This window comes from Lactuca serriola, chromosome 4 (assembly GCF_051521515.1).
Source record: "Lactuca serriola cultivar US96UC23 chromosome 4, Lser_US96UC23_V15, whole genome shotgun sequence".
NCBI classification, from domain to species: Eukaryota; Viridiplantae; Streptophyta; class Magnoliopsida; order Asterales; family Asteraceae; genus Lactuca; species Lactuca serriola.
In genome coordinates this window covers 4,281,272-4,300,699 of record NC_136411.1, presented here as the reverse complement: position 1 = coordinate 4,300,699, position 19,428 = coordinate 4,281,272, and the positions used below count along the sequence as shown (strand labels likewise).

At 35.8% G+C, this 19,428-nt stretch overlaps 1 protein-coding gene across 2 annotated transcripts; it reads left to right on the top strand.

Moving 5' to 3' along the window:
• The first annotated feature begins 1,444 nt into the window (after nt 1-1,444).
• EMB3011 (RNA helicase family protein) lies at nt 1,445-6,987 on the top strand. 2 transcript variants are annotated; one of them, XM_079038070.1, is made up of 13 exons: nt 1,445-1,746; nt 1,867-1,927; nt 2,114-2,169; nt 2,264-2,606; nt 2,702-2,766; nt 2,863-3,094; nt 3,180-3,857; nt 3,940-4,346; nt 4,425-4,496; nt 4,589-4,765; nt 4,853-4,914; nt 5,004-5,156; nt 5,250-6,987. In XM_079038070.1, exons 3-13 carry the CDS (start codon nt 2,164-2,166, stop codon nt 6,847-6,849), a joined length of 3,795 nt encoding a protein of 1,264 aa, XP_078894196.1. In that variant the 5' UTR covers nt 1,445-1,746; nt 1,867-1,927; nt 2,114-2,163; the 3' UTR covers nt 6,850-6,987. The 2 variants fall into 2 exon arrangements, with proteins under 2 accessions (XP_078894196.1, XP_078894195.1); XM_079038069.1 differs by having other exon boundaries at nt 1,821-1,927.
• The last annotated feature ends 12,441 nt before the right edge of the window (nt 6,988-19,428 follow it).

Sequence of the window (19,428 nt, the reverse complement as noted above, 5' to 3'; positions counted from 1 at the left end):
ATGACACAACAATTATCTGTTCAAATGAAACATGTATTCTAAACTATAATCGATGTAGTTTGGGTTACATTCTCATTATTTTACCCCTTTCAGGGCAAAACTAGACAACGTCATCTAGGGGAAAGTCTCTTTCTCCCTAAGCAAGGCTATACGTTGTCATACAAAGGAAGACGTCAATACAGTTGTGCACGGGCCACTACCATTTATTCCCTCTACCCCAATCAGGACATATGAAAGATTAGATAGTAACAACCCGATATATCAAATGTCGTTATTCTGGTCCCCTCTACCTGAAACCCTAACTATACAAGGGACTTAGGAAGCCCCTAAAAGGTACAATTTATTTTACTCCTCTCTCTCTCTCTCTCTCTCTCTCTCTCTCTCCCTCTCTCATATCTCGTTAAGTCTCTCCCCATATTGCTGAATAGATCGTCAGAACGTCCTCCCTGGATCCCCTCTCGGAGAGCGTCTGACGTAGTGTTTGATTGTGACTACATGTTCTGACCGGAGATTAAATTGGCCAACCGGTGTCTTGCCAACGGAACGACGTCACAACATTTGTTTTCATCACATTTTTAACAACATATACAACATCAATTTTGATTTCATACAAATAAATTCTGATTTCATAAGCATATAACATTTTCTGAGTTTTGATTTCATACAAACATATACAACATATTCAACATTATCTGATTTTAGACCAACATGTACAACATTTTCTGATTTCACATACCTAAAATCTGATTTTATTCACACATTAGTTCATATTAAAAGCACACACTAGTTCATATAGAGAAAATCAGATTTCATACATAAATATACATTATCAACTGATTTTATGCACACCCTTTAAAGCATTTCAATCCAAGAAGAATGAAATCAATAATTTCACTAGACATTAACATTTTTGTGATTTCAGAAAAAAAAAAAAACAAAAAAAAAGGCAGAACACATTACCTGTTGTAGACGTCGTTGCTGATGCTGTGAATGTCGTCGCCGGTCGGAGATGCTGTTCAAGGGAAGTCGCCGATGTGAGATGTTGAGGATGAGCTGACTAATCAAATGGAACTATTTTTTTCAGCATGTTTGTTTTTAGGTCTCGAATGGAAGACGATGGAAAATAAAGGAAATTAAGGGTTGTTGGTTTTTTTTTTTTTCCAGTCAGTCAAGATTTTTAGGCTTATTGAATAAGTCATTTGAGTTTTTTCTTTTCCCGCCAACAAAGATTTTTAGGCTTACCGAGTAAGCCATTCGGGTCAACAATGCTCACTGAGTCAGCTACATATTGCATCTATCAAACAACTAGGCTGCTAACAGAGTCAAGAGTCAACACTTGTTTAAATCAAACGCCCCTAAATTTATAATTTCTGAAAAAAAAAAAAAAAAACTCAATGCTTGGCCGTTAAGTCAAAAACAAAATTTTTGAAATCCTTCGCCCAAGCAATTGACCAATACGGCTCTCGTCTCTCCCTGTCTCGCCAGTCTTTGGCTATCGCTAGTCGATGTTATTGGTATCGACCATCATTCCTGACGATTCCGCCCCTACCCTCCTTAGGGTTTTTCCTTCAAACGACCACAAGTTTTTTCAATTACTCTTAATTCTTCACCGACATCGCCACAAATCCACCCTCACCTTCATCTTTCTGTTTCACACAATATTCTTAGAACATATTTTCACAGTTCACCCCTCTCAATAGTTCTGCTTCAAGGTTTCTTTATTCACTTAGAATCTTACCATTAAAGGTATGAAATATTTTTTCATATTCTTAATATTTGTATTGTCGATTCGTGTTTAAATCAGCTGTATTCTTATCTAGAATCCAATTATAAACCCTAAAAACCAAAATCTCTTCTTGATCGAAGTTCTGTTCCTGACTCGGCACATCCAGCGCCTCTCCGCTTACGAACGTCAACGGTGTTCCTGGTACATCCATCTACCATCTACCATTTGCCTTCTCAATTTCTTCTTATTATTGATTTCTAAGTACAATTCTGAAACCCTACCTCTGCCGCATTGGATCAGGGCATGATCATTAGAACTATAGTTTTTATGCAGCGATTTTAATATTTTTTTTACTAATCTCTATTCATTTAAATTGATTATAAACAGATTTTCTTTCTATTGATTGGTGCTGTGTTTTAGCTTCGTCAACACAGATCATGGAGGTTAGTTTAGAATATGAACTGTTTATTCTTTAACAAAGCATAAATACTTCTTCTCAGTTATTAACTTATTTGATTTTCAAACTGTGACAAATAGAATCCAATTGACATTGACAAGATAAAGGAGACATTGGAACCTGATAACAGCGGTGGCGGTGGATTACAATTGCCTGGGAAAGATAGGGTTGTCTTCAGAGCGCCTGAGAGGAAATCATTACTAGGATTGGATGCTCTTGCAAGTGCAAAACGAGCTGAAGGATCATTTAAAGTTCCTAAAGAAAAAATTTCTTCTATGATGACATCTCTTGATGAAGATGTGGAAAAAACCACATCCTCACTTACAGGTCTTGATGAAGTTGGTAGTGGTGTATCCAGCAGTGGTCGCAATTATACAAGCAGACAATATCGTGATTCCACTGGGAGCAAAACATCTGGTTCAGGTATTATTCCTGTGATACCTTTTTAACTTGTTCTAATGAACTCTTTACAAACACATCAACTTCTATGATCTATCTAACTGTTATGAATGTTGCAGAAAGTCAAATCACTGAAGAAGAACGAGCTGGTGGCAGATCTGCTAGGCATGGTTCACACTCTGAGGTAAGTTTAGAGGATGCTACCTTCTTCTTTGGATATTATATATTAGATTGTTCAATGTTCATACATTTATCTTAACTTCATATTTGGATATTTTAGGATGTTACTCCTTCATCTAGAAGTTCCCGAAGTAGTCAACACCGGAGTGATAGATATGATCCAACAGAATATGATAGGCGTAGGTATGATAGCAGAGATGATTCAAGAAGGAGACATTACAGTAGTGATAGAGATGAGAGAAACCATGTGGAACAATCACCTCGTTATGGAAAAGACTACAGAGATTATGGGAATAAAAGAAGCAGATATGAAAGTTCAAGGAGGACACCTGGTATGCACTAACTTTTGTAATGACTATTTTATCAGTTCAATTTTCTCATTATTAACAATGAATCATGTGTGTGTGTGTATTGTAGGTAGATCTGATTGGGATGATGGAAGATGGGAATGGGAAGATTCACCTCGGCATTCGAGTGGGAGTAGACATCATAAACCTTCACCTTCACCAATGTTACTTGGTGCTTCACCTGATGCACGATTACCTTCTCCTTGGTATGGTGGCAATACTCCTATGGGTCGCTCTGATTCTCCATGGGACAATTTTGCCCCTTCTCCTGTTCCAATTAGGGCATCTGGATCAGTCAGATCTTCAACTTCAAGATCTGGTGGAAGATCTCAGCGACCACTTGGTGCAGAAAGTTCACTACCCTTAGAGGATGATGGAGAAGATGGAAAGGAAGTTTTTCATAATGCAGAGATAACTGAGAGTATGATGTTAGAGATGGAGTACAACTCTGATCGTGCATGGTATGACAGAGAAGAAGGGAACACTATGTTTGATGCTGACAGCTCATCGTTTTATCTTGGTGATGAAGCTTCTGTTCAGAAGAAAGAAGCAGAAGTGACAAAAAGACTGGTTCGTAAAGATGGAACCCCAATGACACTTGCTCAGAGCAAAAAGCTATCGCAGCTCACTGCAGATAATGCTCAATGGGAGGATCGCCAGCTCATGAGATCTGGAGCTGTTAGAGGTACAGAGGTGCAAACAGAGTTTGATGATGAAGATGAACGCAAAGTTATTCTTCTTGTTCATGGTATGAATTACAAAATTTTTTGTTATTCATTTAAGGATTTGTGTTTCATGTTTCTGACAGATTTATGATGTATTTGTTTCAGATACAAAGCCTCCATTTTTGGATGGGAGAATTGTGTTTACTAAGCAAGCGGAACCGATAATGCCACTAAAGGATCCGACTTCTGATATGGCTATTATTTCAAGAAAAGGTTCAAACCTTGTTAGAGAAGTTCATGAAAAACAAAGTATGAATAAGTCACGTCAGCGGTTTTGGGAACTTGCTGGCTCAAAGCTTGGTGATATTCTTGGGGTTGAGAAGACAGCAGAACAGATTGATGCTGATACAGCAGTTGTTGGTGAAGATGGTGAAGTTGATTTCAAGGAAGAAGCAAAGTTTGGCAAACACATGAAAAAGGGTGAAGCAGTAAGTGATTTTGCAAAGTCAAAATCACTTTCACAACAACGTCAGTATCTCCCCATATTTTCTGTTCGAGATGAGTTATTACAGGTATGTTTTTCTTTTTTCTTCAAAACTTATAGCCAAAAAAAAAACAATCTGTTGACATTGTTGTGACCCTTGTTTTAGGTGATACGGGAGAATCAAGTGGTGGTGGTTGTAGGTGAAACTGGTTCTGGAAAGACAACACAGTTGACTCAGGTACTTGACTACTTACTTTCCAATCACAAGTTTTATAATACTCATTATGTTACATACATCTTATTTTGAAATTATTATATATGCATATACAGTATTTACATGAAGATGGGTATACCACAAATGGCATAGTTGGTTGCACCCAACCAAGACGTGTGGCAGCAATGAGTGTCGCCAAGAGAGTTGGTGAGGAGATGGAAACAGAGCTCGGAGATTTGGTTGGATACGCCATCCGTTTTGAGGACGTGACCGGACCCAAAACTGTTATAAAGGTAAGTCAGACAGACTCATGAGTAATCCGTTTACTAAATCATCTTTTAATTTTTTAAATAAAGATATTTATGTTCATCTGTTTGCAGTACATGACTGATGGTGTTCTGCTTCGTGAAACATTGAAAGATGCAGATCTTGATAAATATCGGTAAGCATACCCTTTACAATAATATATCTAATCTTATTGTGTTTTATATGATGATAGAAACATCTAATTTTCTGTATACAATATTGCAGTGTCATTGTCATGGATGAAGCCCATGAAAGATCATTAAACACGGATGTACTCTTCGGGATCCTCAAGAAAGTTGTTGCCAGGCGTCGAGATTTCAAGCTCATAGTCACCTCTGCTACCCTCAACGCACAGAAGTTTTCCAACTTTTTTGGCAGGTAAATAGCAACAAAATGTTTGATCCTGTGAAGTCAAGTGAAATGACCATAATGACCCTAGTATTAACTTTATAATTATGTTTCATTTTGCAGTGTCCCGATCTTCCACATTCCCGGGAGAACATTTCCGGTGCAGACATTGTACAGTAAAACGCCATGTGAAGATTACGTGGAAGCTGCTGTAAAACAAGCAATGACGATCCACATCACGAGTGCTCCCGGTGACATACTCATCTTCATGACAGGTCAAGACGAGATCGAGGCAACATGTTACGCCTTATCAGAACGTATGGAACAGCTTGCATCCACCACAAGGCAAACAGTCTCCAGCTTATTAATCCTCCCTATCTACTCCCAACTCCCCGCTGACCTACAAGCAAAAATCTTCCAGAAAGCCGAAGAGGGGGCCCGCAAATGCATCGTGGCTACAAACATTGCGGAAACCTCGTTGACTGTAGACGGAATCTTTTACGTTATCGACACCGGGTATGGGAAAATGAAGGTGTATAATCCGCGTATGGGTATGGATGCTCTACAGGTGTTCCCGGTCAGCCGGGCAGCCGCTGACCAGCGGGCAGGTCGGGCAGGTAGGACCGGGCCAGGCACTTGCTATCGTCTTTATACCGAGACCGCGTACCAAAACGAAATGCTCCCACAGCCCGTTCCAGAAATTCAGAGGACTAATCTCGGAAACGTCGTTTTGCTTCTGAAATCTCTTAAAATCGAAAACTTATTGGATTTTGACTTCATGGATCCGCCGCCACAAGATAATATCTTGAACTCGATGTATCAGCTGTGGGTTTTGGGGGCGTTAAACAATGTCGGGGGTCTAACGGATCTCGGGTGGAAAATGGTTGAATTCCCGCTTGATCCACCGTTAGCCAAGATGCTTTTAGTCGGTGAACAACTGAAATGTTTAGACGAAGTGTTGACAATCGTATCCATGCTCTCGGTCCCGTCTGTATTTTTCCGACCGAAAGACCGGGCAGAAGAAAGCGATGCTGCCCGAGAAAAATTCTTTGTGCCCGAATCCGACCACTTAACGTTACTCAACGTCTACAAACAATGGAAAGCCAAGGATTATCGTGGAGACTGGTGCAACGATCATTTCCTCCAAGTGAAAGGTCTGCGAAAGGCTCGAGAGGTCAGATCTCAACTGCTAGACATTCTAAAAACACTCAAAATCCCGCTCACATCATGCGATCCGGATTGGGATATTGTACGAAAAGCGATATGTTCGGCTTACTTTCATAATGCTGCCAGGTTGAAAGGAGTTGGAGAATATGTAAACTGTAGAAACGGGATGCCATGTCATTTGCATCCGAGTAGTGCTTTGTATGGTTTGGGGTATACGCCGGATTATGTGGTGTATCATGAGCTGATTTTGACTTCAAAAGAGTACATGCAGTGTGCCACGTCAGTTGAGCCCCAGTGGCTGGCGGAAATGGGGCCCATGTTCTTCTCGGTTAAGGATTCGGATACGTCCATGTTGGAGCATAAAAAGAAGCAGAAAGAGGAGAAATCGGCTATGGAAGAAGAGATGGAGACTTTGAGGAAAAGGCAAGCGGAAGATGAGATTAGGAATAAGGCCAAGGAGAGAGCCAAGAGGATGAAACAGCAACAGGCAATCTCCATGCCTGGATTGAAGCAAGGGAGTTCTACTTATTTGAGACCTAAAAGATTGGGTTTGTGAAATTCCGGAAATGCCCTAGTTTTTTTTACACTTGAACTTGTTGTTATCGTTTGTGCATTACGGTTGTACAATACAAATTGGGATGGAAGCTTAAGAAATTTGTCATATGAGTAAATACTTTTTTAGAGTTTGATGAAATGCTTGAAATCTTTTAAAAAGATTTTTATTCTTCAAATGTGAACACATTCAAACGTGTATTTCTTTTTTAATCCTTTTAACTCTTATGAACTACTACTCCCTCCGTCTCATTTTTATCGTCTACCTTCCTATTTCTAGTTGTCCCAAAATTATTGTCATTGCTAAAAATAAAATGTTCAGTTTTACAATTTTACCTTTTATTTGAGTAATCTATCATATCTTTAATATGCCAATTTACGAGAAGGAAAATAAGAGTAAACTAAAATATGTACTCCATCTTAAAAAACGACTGTTGTAGAAAATAAACAAACATATTAAGCATGACAATTATATTAGTGGCTTTTTGGTAGGTCTCTTAATGTAACCATTAAGAGGCCGACTCTTAATGATTCAACATTAAGAGTGTTTGGTAGGCACCTTTGTACCTCTGATTAGCCATCGTCACCGTCACAGGTATCCTTGTCATTGTTCATGTTATTCTTAAAGTCTTTGAGTGATCGATTTGTTGGTACAAATTATACTTCCTATCACTTGATTGTGCCACTAATTATGTGCCTAAGTGTGAAGTTAGGGTCCGTGTTACGTTTTATTGCTGAATTCATACAAACATTTATCTTATTCTTAGCAATCTCTTATTAATTGTGACATTATCTCAAGACATTAGATGAATTTGCATTTAAAATAAACAATATGTATTTCGATCTAATTCAATTTTTTTTTTGCATATTGATTGAAAAGTTGCAATTAGTAGTAATTTTGTAACATTTGTTTTCATGACATGTATTATTACGTGAAATGTTGTTAGATACATTGCTATAGAGAATAAACTAATATAAATGGTGATGTTTCGATGATGCAATACGTATGTCGTTATACTTGTTGCATTATATCAGAAAATGAGTAACGTTTAGCTACGAGATTATGAAAGAAAGTAATAGTTTACTTTGACACAATTATGTTGATATAAAGATCTTAAAAAAATGGAGTTCGTATGAGAAAGTTATCGCCGTTCGAAGTAGAGATAAACGTACTTAGCTATTCTGAGAAAGTCAATGAAAGTCAAAGTTAAACAGTTAAATTTCGGTGCTACACGACGCATAGATCTGGTTATGCGGCGTGGAGATGAAGTGAGTCACGAGGGCACATGTCAGTAATGAGTTCAAGAGGAGAGGCAATGAAAGCCTTCCTTGTGAGTTGCCGATGGTCATTATACGACTTAAAAAGCTTGAGTTCAACCATTTCTAAGTAAGACAACATTACTTTTTATTGAGAATATTTTAAAAGTTTTTTGAAACCGGATACCCGGTATTGGAACCGGTTTCTATCGGTTCCAGGTTCCAAAGTCTAAAGAACCGATGTAGGCGGTTCTGGTTCCAGTTCTAATATTTTAGGAACCGGCGGTTCTGGTTCCGGTTCCGGTTCCAAGCAATTTGGCCGGGTACCCGCTTTTGTTCACCCCTAGTCTTAACCCTAAAAATTATGGTTTGGTTTCAATGGCTGTATGCCCAGTGTACGCATGGTACGCCTACGTACTAAATTGGTTGCTCTAATATCACTGTTTCTTTTTATTGTTCGATTTTTTTAACAAAGTTTGTGCAATACAACTAAAACTTATTAGGCTTGTTGGGTTTTAGTAGCATTAATACTCTATCTAAAGGTAGCAAAAACAATCAAAATATTTACCTATATGTACATGCACCCAAGATCTAGGTTTTACTAGTTATAGAAACAAACTTTAAAAACAACAAGAAAGAAACTACTAACCTCTGGATTGTTTAACTGTGATCTCGTATGTTCCAGATTGATGTAATGGATGAAGGATTCAAAGTAGAACCGCTCTAATGAAGTTATACCCATAACACCAAAAGCATAAGGAAGAAACCCTATTTTTAGGGTTTAGTTGAAATTCTCTAACCCTAGAACACAGGTTAAGAATTTGTCCACTAAGAAATAGGGAGAGATTTTACATGATTTTTAGTGAGGAATCAGCAGCTCTAGGGTTTATCCCTAGCAGTCTATTTATATGATGTAGATAGAAACCTAAAAGGATTCAAACTTTAGGGTTAATCCTTATGTAATTCAAACATGTCATATCCTTATCGAGGAATCTTTCAAAACTGTCCACTCCTAGGTCTCAACGAGCTTCTAGAATATTCCAATTAATCTCTTGGATTAATTAATTTTCAAGCTCTTTAACTAATTAAAACCTTTTAATTAATTATCATAATAATTTATAATTAATTTATTAATTCCATCATAAATTAACAACTTATTTATGTCAATTTCCTAATTCTATTTGGGTCATAAACTATCATATTCTATCTTATATACCCTTCTATAACCCATTGTATTCTTGTGTGGAGGCAGGGGTACAATGGTATAAGTATTATTGTGTTTCATAGCATCCAACTTCATATTTCATGACATGACATCATTCTTAATGTTTTGATTATTCTTTGTAGTGTTTGGGTTTCAAAATGAGAAGAAACATTCATTGCAAAGAGTCGGTGTTTTTTTGGAAATATTGTCATAAGATAGGAATTTATCTAAGTAATATGGGGTTTTAGAAGAAGAATTATGAACAACATTGCAATGATAATCTCTCAAATACGAAGGATGATGATAAGATCTAACAGGCCTGCCAATAGGAGGCAGTGGAACATGATTATCATGGTGAGGAACAGAAGCATTTACGGACAAAAATGAAGCAGAGGTATTTATGGAAATGTCTTCATTTTATGGAAAATGTATGTAAAACTCGGTTTTAGATTTGCCTTATTGCTTGGGGCTGCAACCCAATCATCAGTTGTCATGGAGTTTAGGACTTCGGGAAAGGAAGGATTTAAGCCCATGTGGATCTAGTTGCCAAGTGATTCATGAATTCGATTGTGTCTTTGGAAGCCAATGGTATGAATGTAAATTGATATCTCGGTCTTTTATGGGTTTTGGGTTTTATTCGGAAGGTTTTAAGGCTTGGTGGTGTTGTTAGGAGCGTAGGGCTTCTCGCCACCTTTTCGTGGACAAAAGGTTCGTTGGAAACGGACCTAGGACGAGTGAGTTATGGCATTTCAAAGTTATTGACAGAATTGGTCCTTGGATGGAAAATCTTGCAAATCAGTCCCACGCATGCAAGGATGCATGCACATGTTTAGCTGGGTACGCCCAACATAGAAGTTGGGAAAAGTGGACGCGGAGAAGTACGCACCACATATGCTCAAGATCCCCAAACATTAATTGTTAGGGTTGCACCATATATAAAGGCCTTATGTCCGCCCCAACATTTATCCTTTCAGCCTCCACTGTCCCTAAAGAGTAGAAATCGAACCCTAAGCCTCTTGTATGCCTTGTGAGCAATTTTGGTGCACATTTTGGGTGGTCTTGATAGTTTAGAAGGAGTTAGAAGAAGGAGTAAGAACGTGAAAAGAGCTTGTAGATCCAGAAGTTTGACATCTTTTCTCACTCATTTGAAGTATCAAGCTTCAAACTTGACCATTGCATGCTTAGTTGTAGTTTTGGGGTGTTATTTGTGGCATTTTGGCCCCATAGATGAGACTTCTTGTGTTATGGTAGTTCCAACCCATAAGAGTTGTCCTTTTGAGCCATTGGAAGCATTTAGTGTTGGATTAGAGTCTAAGTCCACAACTATAATTGGTATGTACTTGACCCGATTGGCATGGTCCATTTGGGTTGCATGGCGTCGAACAATTTGGATAGAATTTTGTGAGAAAAAGGATAATTATGATCTGTTAATAAATTATAAGTTCTAATATATTAATATGAAATCATATTATTTAATTAGTATTGATCAAAAATTAATTTGGAATTATTTCTGTGATCAAAAGGAGACTAATTAAATATATGGGGATTAATTGTGTAAATCATTCATTCTTATATATGTGGGCTTATGATCCATAGTTCTTCATATTGGGCTAAACCCACAGAGTAACCCATGGATACTCCATGGACGTTTTAACCCATGGAGCATGAAGAATATGGAAAGACATGAGTTACATGGTGTAACCCTAATAGCCACCATATATAAGGACCCCATGGCTCAAGAAATTGGCACTAGTGTGTGTACACATGAGGGCTAGCCGATTTGAGCATAGGAACCTTTTCTCTCAAGTTATTCCAAGATGTTGGTGATGTTGTGTGAACCATTTGAGGTGTCACACTTAAGGTACTAGGCTCTTAAGCTCCACGGAATCAAGCAACAACAAAGATGTATGTAATTCTACTAGAATTTATATTATATGTTCTTTATATTATGCTAGTTAGAATAATACCTTGGAAAAATTGATATTTGCATGTATAATAGAGAAAACATAGATCCAAGGTATTTAGGGTTGCATGTACACCTTAGGAGTGTTAGAATGCTCAAAACCCTTTAGTGGTATCAGATCCTAGGCTTGTTTTCAATTATACTCGTCGAGTAGGTTCATACACTCGACGAGTAGGAGCCCCAGACAGCATATTTTCGAGTTTTTTAGCTGGAATTGGACTAGGAACACTACCCTAAGCTGTTTTTGAACTTGTAAACCTGTTTTTAATGTGGTAATGTTCATGCTAATCCAATTTTATAGATAATTGTCAATAGATTCATGTTTTGTATTAGTTTACTGGTTAGGCTAATTACATGAAAAAGTGTTTGATTTGAATTATCTTGTTCTTATGAGTTGATTTAGATTAATAGAAAAGTTATGTGATAATATGTTTTCAATCCAAATTAATCTAAAAGTTGTTCATAATATGTGTTTTTGTAACTTATCCTCAAGTTATATAAATGGTCACATTTATGATTATTAAAACTCATAAGATTTCCATAAGTTATGAAAAACGGAGAGTCTCATTTTTAAATGTTTTAAAGTCTTCCATAACTTGTCCTCAAGTTATGGAACTTGAAGAGTTTTTTCATTAAAGCTACTTTAAACACATAAGTTATGGAATTGAAAAGTTTTTGAATAGTTCAAAACTTGCCCTCAAGTTTTGGAATTTGTAAAGTTTCCCCTCATGTATACTTTAATTCCAAGTTAAGCCTTTAGAATTTTAAAAGTTAAAATTCAACCCTTATACAATATATATATATATATATATATATATATATATATATATATATATATATATATATATATATAGAGAGAGAGAGAGAGAGAGTTAGATTCAAATGTTTTTAGTAAGTATTGTGTGCCTAAATGCACCAATGAGAATTCAGGAATTAATAAATCATTAAATAAATTAAAAAGGGTATAATGGTAAACTTGGTTTATCTAATTATGGTGAAAAAATATTTCAATTAATCTCTCCTTAATTAGTTAAACCCTACCAAACTAACATCCCTTTATCAGTCGGCCGCCGATCACAAAATCATCTCGTCTCAAAATAATTTCTCGAGAACTTCTTGTAGGAGAATGGAAGTTTTAATCGAAGATTTACGATGGAAAAGACAGTGGTGTATGGAAGGGAGCCACCCTTGAAGCCTTAAACCCGATAGGAAAACGAGTGGGGGATGAGAGAACTTGGTGGTGGTCGATGATTCTATGGGTGTTTGGTTGTTGTTGATTTACAGAAAGAACGAGGGAGGAAGGATTTGCAGCCAATAATGTGGGTGGTGACAAACAGCATCTCTGATGAGGGTGGTTTGGCAGTGAGGATCGACGGGAAGTAAGGGAAAGGGTCTCCGGTCTTTGACTGGCCGCAGGAGGTGTTATCATTCGTCGATCAAGGGGTGTTTGGCTGGTTTACCGGTCGTCGATCATCAATCAGGTAAAAAAAAAATTCTTTTTTGTTATTTGATGTTTAATAGAAATCATTGGGGTGTTTGGGTTTTCCTGGAAAATTGATATAATGAAGGGGATATGGGTTTGAGTTTTGAAGGAAATCCATGGGTGTTTTGATTGGGTGTTTGAGCTTTGGTGTTTTGACAGGGAAAATGGAGGAGAAGCAATGAAGGTGTGATGTCCCATTTTCTTGATTGATTTGTCAAGAACAACACCGTGTTCTTGACTGGAACGTGATACTCAGAAGAAGAAATAAGGTAACTGGATGTTGCTTCTTTGGTGATTCATTGACTGTCAATCAAAAGGAAACACATGTTGAAACAGAATAAAAGTTAATTTAAAACTCAATCAGGTGTCTTATTTTCTTTATTGATTACAATATTCTATTATCTGAGATTTGATCAGTGTGCTTCGATTTTACTGCAATTGGATGGTTTTGTTAGGACCAAATTAACAGTTGCCCTAAAAGTGTTTGATGAAATGTCAAAGAGAAATATTACCGTATTGATCGCTCAACATGTCATGGCTTCAAATTGTATTCATGGTTAGTGATTGAATTTTTATCGATTCTGCATATCATCTCCATTGTTCTACTGATTTATGCATTTTCCACTTTGATATTTTTCCAATAGAATGCATACGGTAACTGAATCTTGAATTCAAATTCTATCGGAATGGAATCAAGAATTCCAATTCTGTTGGAATGGAATATGGATATTTTTTTATAGTTTTTATTCTCTTAGAAACCGAACACAGGAGGTATAACCTCCTGTGTAACTCATTTACTTTGCAAACTTTATTAATTAAAATGAACCATCATCTATGACCTTTTCATCCAATTTCTTTTTGATTTTGATTTTGAAGTGAATTCCAGTTCTGTTGGAATGAAATATGGATTAATTGTTTTATTCTATTTAATGCACTAAAATTTTATTATTTTGAAAATTGATTATGTTTTCCTTGTGAATTTAGGTTTTGAAGATGTTGCCATTAATGTGGAAAATGAAGAAAACATGGAAAACAATATTTGTATTCTAACAGAATGTATTCTGTCAGAATTTATAAATTGTTTCTTAGCAATAATATATTCTTTCGGAATAGAGTAGTGTTTTTGTTAGATTTTGATGGTTTTTTTTCTTTTCTAACCATTTTTAGTTTTAATCTTTAAGAATAAATGTAATCATTAAACCATTATTAGTCATAATTTTTTTAGAATGATTGTAATAATTGTTTATAGTATTTTTCTTTACCGATGAATGTAAATAGTGATTCTTAAATAATAAAATTCGTATTCTTTAGAAAATGTTATTCTTGATAATATGTTGTATAATTCTTTAAGCATGTTTAATATAAAAAATATATTAAATGAAACAATATTCTGCAAGAATAAAACCGCAATATGTTTATTAGTTTATTCTTGACTTTTTTGTCATTCTGACAGAATAAAATCGGTTGTTATTAAAAGTAATATTAAAATTTGAATTAGAATTAATTTAAAAAATTCAGATTTTTTAAAAATAAGGGAATTAATGATCCCTTAAAATCCGAAAATTTCGTTTTTTAAAATAGGTTAATTGACCAAAATACCCTTTTGCTGAAATTTGTGTGATTATAGGATACATGATATCCTATTGTAATATCATAGACCCTCAGATCATGATTGTTGATTCTATTCATCCGGTGGTCCAGATTTGTGCATTCTGGCACACAATAGTTACTAGAAACAATATAACCTAACCCTATATATATATATATATATATATATATATATATATATATATATATATATATATATATAAGAGCAAGTCCGTCTTACCGTTAGTAGGCCTCATTCACAAAGCCAGTCTATAAGGGGGGTATAAGGTTATTGCCTATAAAATGACAGTTTAATGGGTGTCCACTCTCACCCACCACTTCCTTGACTGGTGGATGGTCGTTAGCCGAACGGGTGGGACAAGGACTAGAGTTCTCCCTTCATTAAAAGTATTAATGATAAATATAAAGTAACTAAACCTTTTATAAATTTCCAATCTTAGTTACTTTAGGAAAATGTGAATTTGGTACTAACCCATGAAATTACACTTTGCACTTTGCTTAAGTCGGTTAGTGGAGCGCGTGTGGTTAACCGACACAGTAGCTTGACTTAACAAGGTAGGCAAAGGATAACTGAATGTTTATCATAGTATCGATGGAGCGCGTGTGATTAAACAACACATCGATTGAGAGGGCACAATTGAGATTGAAACATGCCATTGAAAAGTTCGATGAATCTCAAAAGATCTAGGAGTTTCAAATCCGATTAAAACCTAATAAGTTAGTTCGTTTTTCATGGTGGAAATTGGTGAATCGTCATTCGCCTACCTTCAAATATTCTATAGCTTGGATTACGACATCCCTCTTCCAATTTATACAATATTGTTTTGGGTCCTAGCCTTAATAAGGACTACTAAGTTCTTCAATCACTTCCTAAGTCCCATAGTGAGTTCTTTAAGGACTACTATGTAAAAGACTATGACATGACCCTTAATGATCTTATCTATTTGCTTGGTGCTGTTGAATCAACAATGATTTAGAGCACTAGTAGAGCAAACTTGATTATGTAGATCAACTTCGCAAACTACAATGGACATTGACAATTGGTAATATTGGATATCCAGAAAAGATTTCTCTTCCCAATGGAAAGGGATCGGCCATAGTCAACTCGGTTGACCAAATGGTAAAGAGAAAGGCAAGTCTGAGATAGTCTAGTGTACCATTCCCAAAGGGTCCATATGGTTCTATTGCCAAAGGAAGGGACATTGGTTGCGAAGCTGCCATAACTACCTGAAAGATCTAAGAAAGATCTAGTCAAAATGCTTGACTCTGCTTCAGGTAAGTCCACTATCTAACTCTCTTAAGTTCCTATTTGGAGATTCTTAATACATTTTTAATGTATGGCAGGATCGAGCAAAGGGAATGGAACTTAAAGAAAGAGTATGCTGAATCTGATCGCGAAGATGGATTTCAATCGCATGGTTCGATGATCAGATTCTTGAGCTACTACTTAGAGAGTAATGATAGATTGCTATGAAATATGTAATAACATAGTTTCCATTTAAAGTTGCATTGTAAGGAAAGTTTTTCCGCATTTGATAAATAAATAAAATTTTGTTTTATTTTTTATGTCCTTGAAATGGCACTTATGGAAAATTGATGTTTGTATATTTCTAGCAATAATGGAAATATGAATTTGAATCTTTCATTTGTGGTAATGTCTAAATTTACCAAATAAGAAAAGATTCTCATCACCCAAGTTTCAATTAGACCGAAACTTGGAATTATGCAAGTTGTATAGTATGATGAATGAAAATCTTCATCTTTGGAAAATTAAGACTAATTCCTTGTTCACATGTATATATGAGTCAAGTGAAGGACTAAGGGATCGAGTACACATTCTTGTGCACTGGTCAAGTCCACCACAAAAGATTGATAAGACTATTTGTCATGATTTACTAAAGTTTAGTAAATATGGTTATACTTACAAGGTTAAGTATAATTCCGAAACATTGGAAAAAGTTTCGATGTATGGCAGAACGAATGAGAAGAATCAAATTAGGCAGAAAGATAAAAGTTTCTAAAATCTAAAAAGATGGGAGAGTACTTTAGTATCATGTTTTGTGATCATCTCAATGATTAAGAAACCATATCACAATTGGTCCTCTAAGGACATCTTAGTGCATTCCTATGGCTAAGAAGAGGAATCAAGAATTGCTGAAATGGTTAAATCAAGAAGATGAGTCATACTTCGTTCCAAAACAATTCTTGGAGTCATACTCCAAGATTGTAACTTGAGTGACATATCTTAAAGAAAGGTTTATAACACTTGTCAAATGTAAGAGTAAAAGTGTCCTACTCTTATACATTTGAAATTGGTATGTTGTGATGTTTTGGATAAAACAAAGACCAACTAAGGCCAATTGTGTGAAGTGTTTGTCTCGATAAAGAATCCGCATTATCTCTTGAATATTTGGCAAGAGAGTCTTATATGTCAAGAGGACAGTGGGAGTCTTAAAGATCTTGAAAAAGCTTCAAAATCTAATCAAGAGTAAAAACCTGTAGTTTATCACTAGCACACGACGTGAGGTTTATAAGCTATCGTGTTGACATATTCCTATTTATTTGCCCATTCTAGTGAAAGTTGGATTTGCATATGAGTTATGAGAGTTCTCAATTGGTTGCATAACAACTTGGAAGCAATGACAGACCCTTGTGTTGCTAGGTGGCAAGAAGTTAAGACTGCACAAGTTCAATCCATATGAGTTTGGATTTGTCATTAACCGTGTCTTGTGATTATGGTTTTGACAAATTCACATGGATAGGAACACACACACCATAAAATCTAAGTGTCATAAGATTTCCCTCCGATTCATGAAAACGATGGTGAGGAAACGCTTTCACTAAGTAGATTTTAGGTAGATAGCAAGTGTGATATTTGCATTCTCAAAGTCGTTAGTGGAGCATGTGTGGTTAACCGACACACTAACATAGACTTGTGAGGAATGGCAAAGGTCTAAACAATTGAGACTATGATTACGACATCCATTTTCATAGTTCTGAAATTGTTTAGACACACATGTGTGCTAACTAAGGAAAGGTGTATGATTTTGATAAAGTTTTATCAAAGCATCTTGTATCAGAAGTCTGAACTTTGGTAAGAAAGTCAATAAAGTATTGATTTCTAGAAGTCCAGCTGATTTTTGAGTACATGTCAAAGCTAGTGGGAGCATAAGTGTTATGCTAATAATCATCATGTTAGTGGGAGCATGATAATTATGATAAGTGTTGCAAGTTAGCAATATTAATTATAGAAAACAAAAGTTTCAATTGGGAAAAGTTGTTTTGCTATAATTAAGGGAGAGAAAATTATACTTCATTTCAATTCTAAAAGCTTAGATTGAGGTTTTAGTCATATTTAATCCAGGATTTATATATGAATTTTATGTTGGAATGGCCCAAATTGAAATATATAACAAAATTAGATACATGTGAATACACAAAAACAGAAAAACGTATAATGGTCTCACTTCGTGAATAATTGCTAAAATTTAAGATATATATAGTAATAATCACATGTGCGTGTGTTAAATAATAAATCATTAAGTATATTAAACATATTAATCACTGATTTGACCAGGTTTTACAATACTGTTCAGATCAGTAAGGGGCCGATCGGGGAGTACTTGAGATTTTGCAACTCGCCTCGGTAAGGGGCCGAGTAGCGAGTACTCGAAGGAGTAATCGGACAACTTGGCGAATTTTACAACACTGCTTTCAACCATTGAATTTTGTTGTGGTTTACCAACATTTGACTTCTAATGAATAATCTCTCTATAAAAAATTACTTGAAATCCAACTCTTTGACATTATGTTGAATTGATTTTGAACATAAGTACGAAATTTTGGTATAATACCCTATATTTTAGACTTGTGTTTTAACAAATAAATCCAAATATATTTTCTCTTATCATAAACAATCACTACAAGAAAAGTCTTTAGGAATGATTATTTTTTTAGTTATGATCTAATATTTTAGCCACCATATAATAAGTCATCACTGAAATTTGGTAATATTATAGATTTAGTGATCAATTCGATGATAGTTATCACTCATCGGTCACTAAATTATAAAAAAAAAAAATTCTCTTAATATCACAACAAATATTAATGACTAAAAATAATAGCCACTAACCTAATGACATAAAATAAGCTGCTGTTAAAAGGCTTAGGTTAAGCGGAGTGGACTCGCCAAATACCTTCGCGAAACACGCTAAACAACTTGGAACACCGCCCCTTAGCGCTCGCTAGGGGCCTCGCCACCGGAGACTCGTCACTATGTTAGCGAGAAGAGAGAGAAGGTGAGAAACGAATGTGATTGGTCGGTACAACTCCTTCTCCAGCAATTCATCTTCTTCTCAGTTCTTCATTCCGTCCACAGCAAACCAGATCAATACCCGATTCATGGATTCTAAAACCCTAATTCACCACAAAGAATACCTCAAAACAATACCAATAAACCCTAATTCGCGCATTCAGTTGGGTCTTAGATCGTCATCGACAAGTTTCAGATGAAGGAGATGAGCTAGAGCATAGGACGAAGAAGAAATTGCGAGTAAGATGTCGGTGACAGAGAGGGATTTGGCGATGAATGAGAGTATTTGGGATCAATTAGTGGAGATTTTGAAGTTTTAGGTACATTAATTTCTTCGTTTCTTATGCTCTGTTTATTGAGCTTAAAAATGTGGGGATTGAACTCACTGTTTGTTGGCTATTATTTTCCAGGTGTAATGGGAAATGTTATAGGTATACCAAATGTGTGATGAAGCAATTTAATTAAAATAATGTAATTTAATTAAATTAGAAAAAGAAAATCAAAAAAATTAGAATGTTAGGAGTGTTACCACTCCCTACCAAATGCTAAGATTAAATGCTAAATGATCAAAAATAAGGTGGCACTTCAAATTCTGACATGACAATGTGTTAAGAATGTTACTACTCCTCTTAGTCTTAAAATCAAAAAAAATGGTCACTTGATCGCCTTATGTGAACGAAGAACTAAAAGTATAAATTATAATAGTGAATGGGCCAATTGTGCCATTTGATAAAGACCCATAAAAAAATAATATCC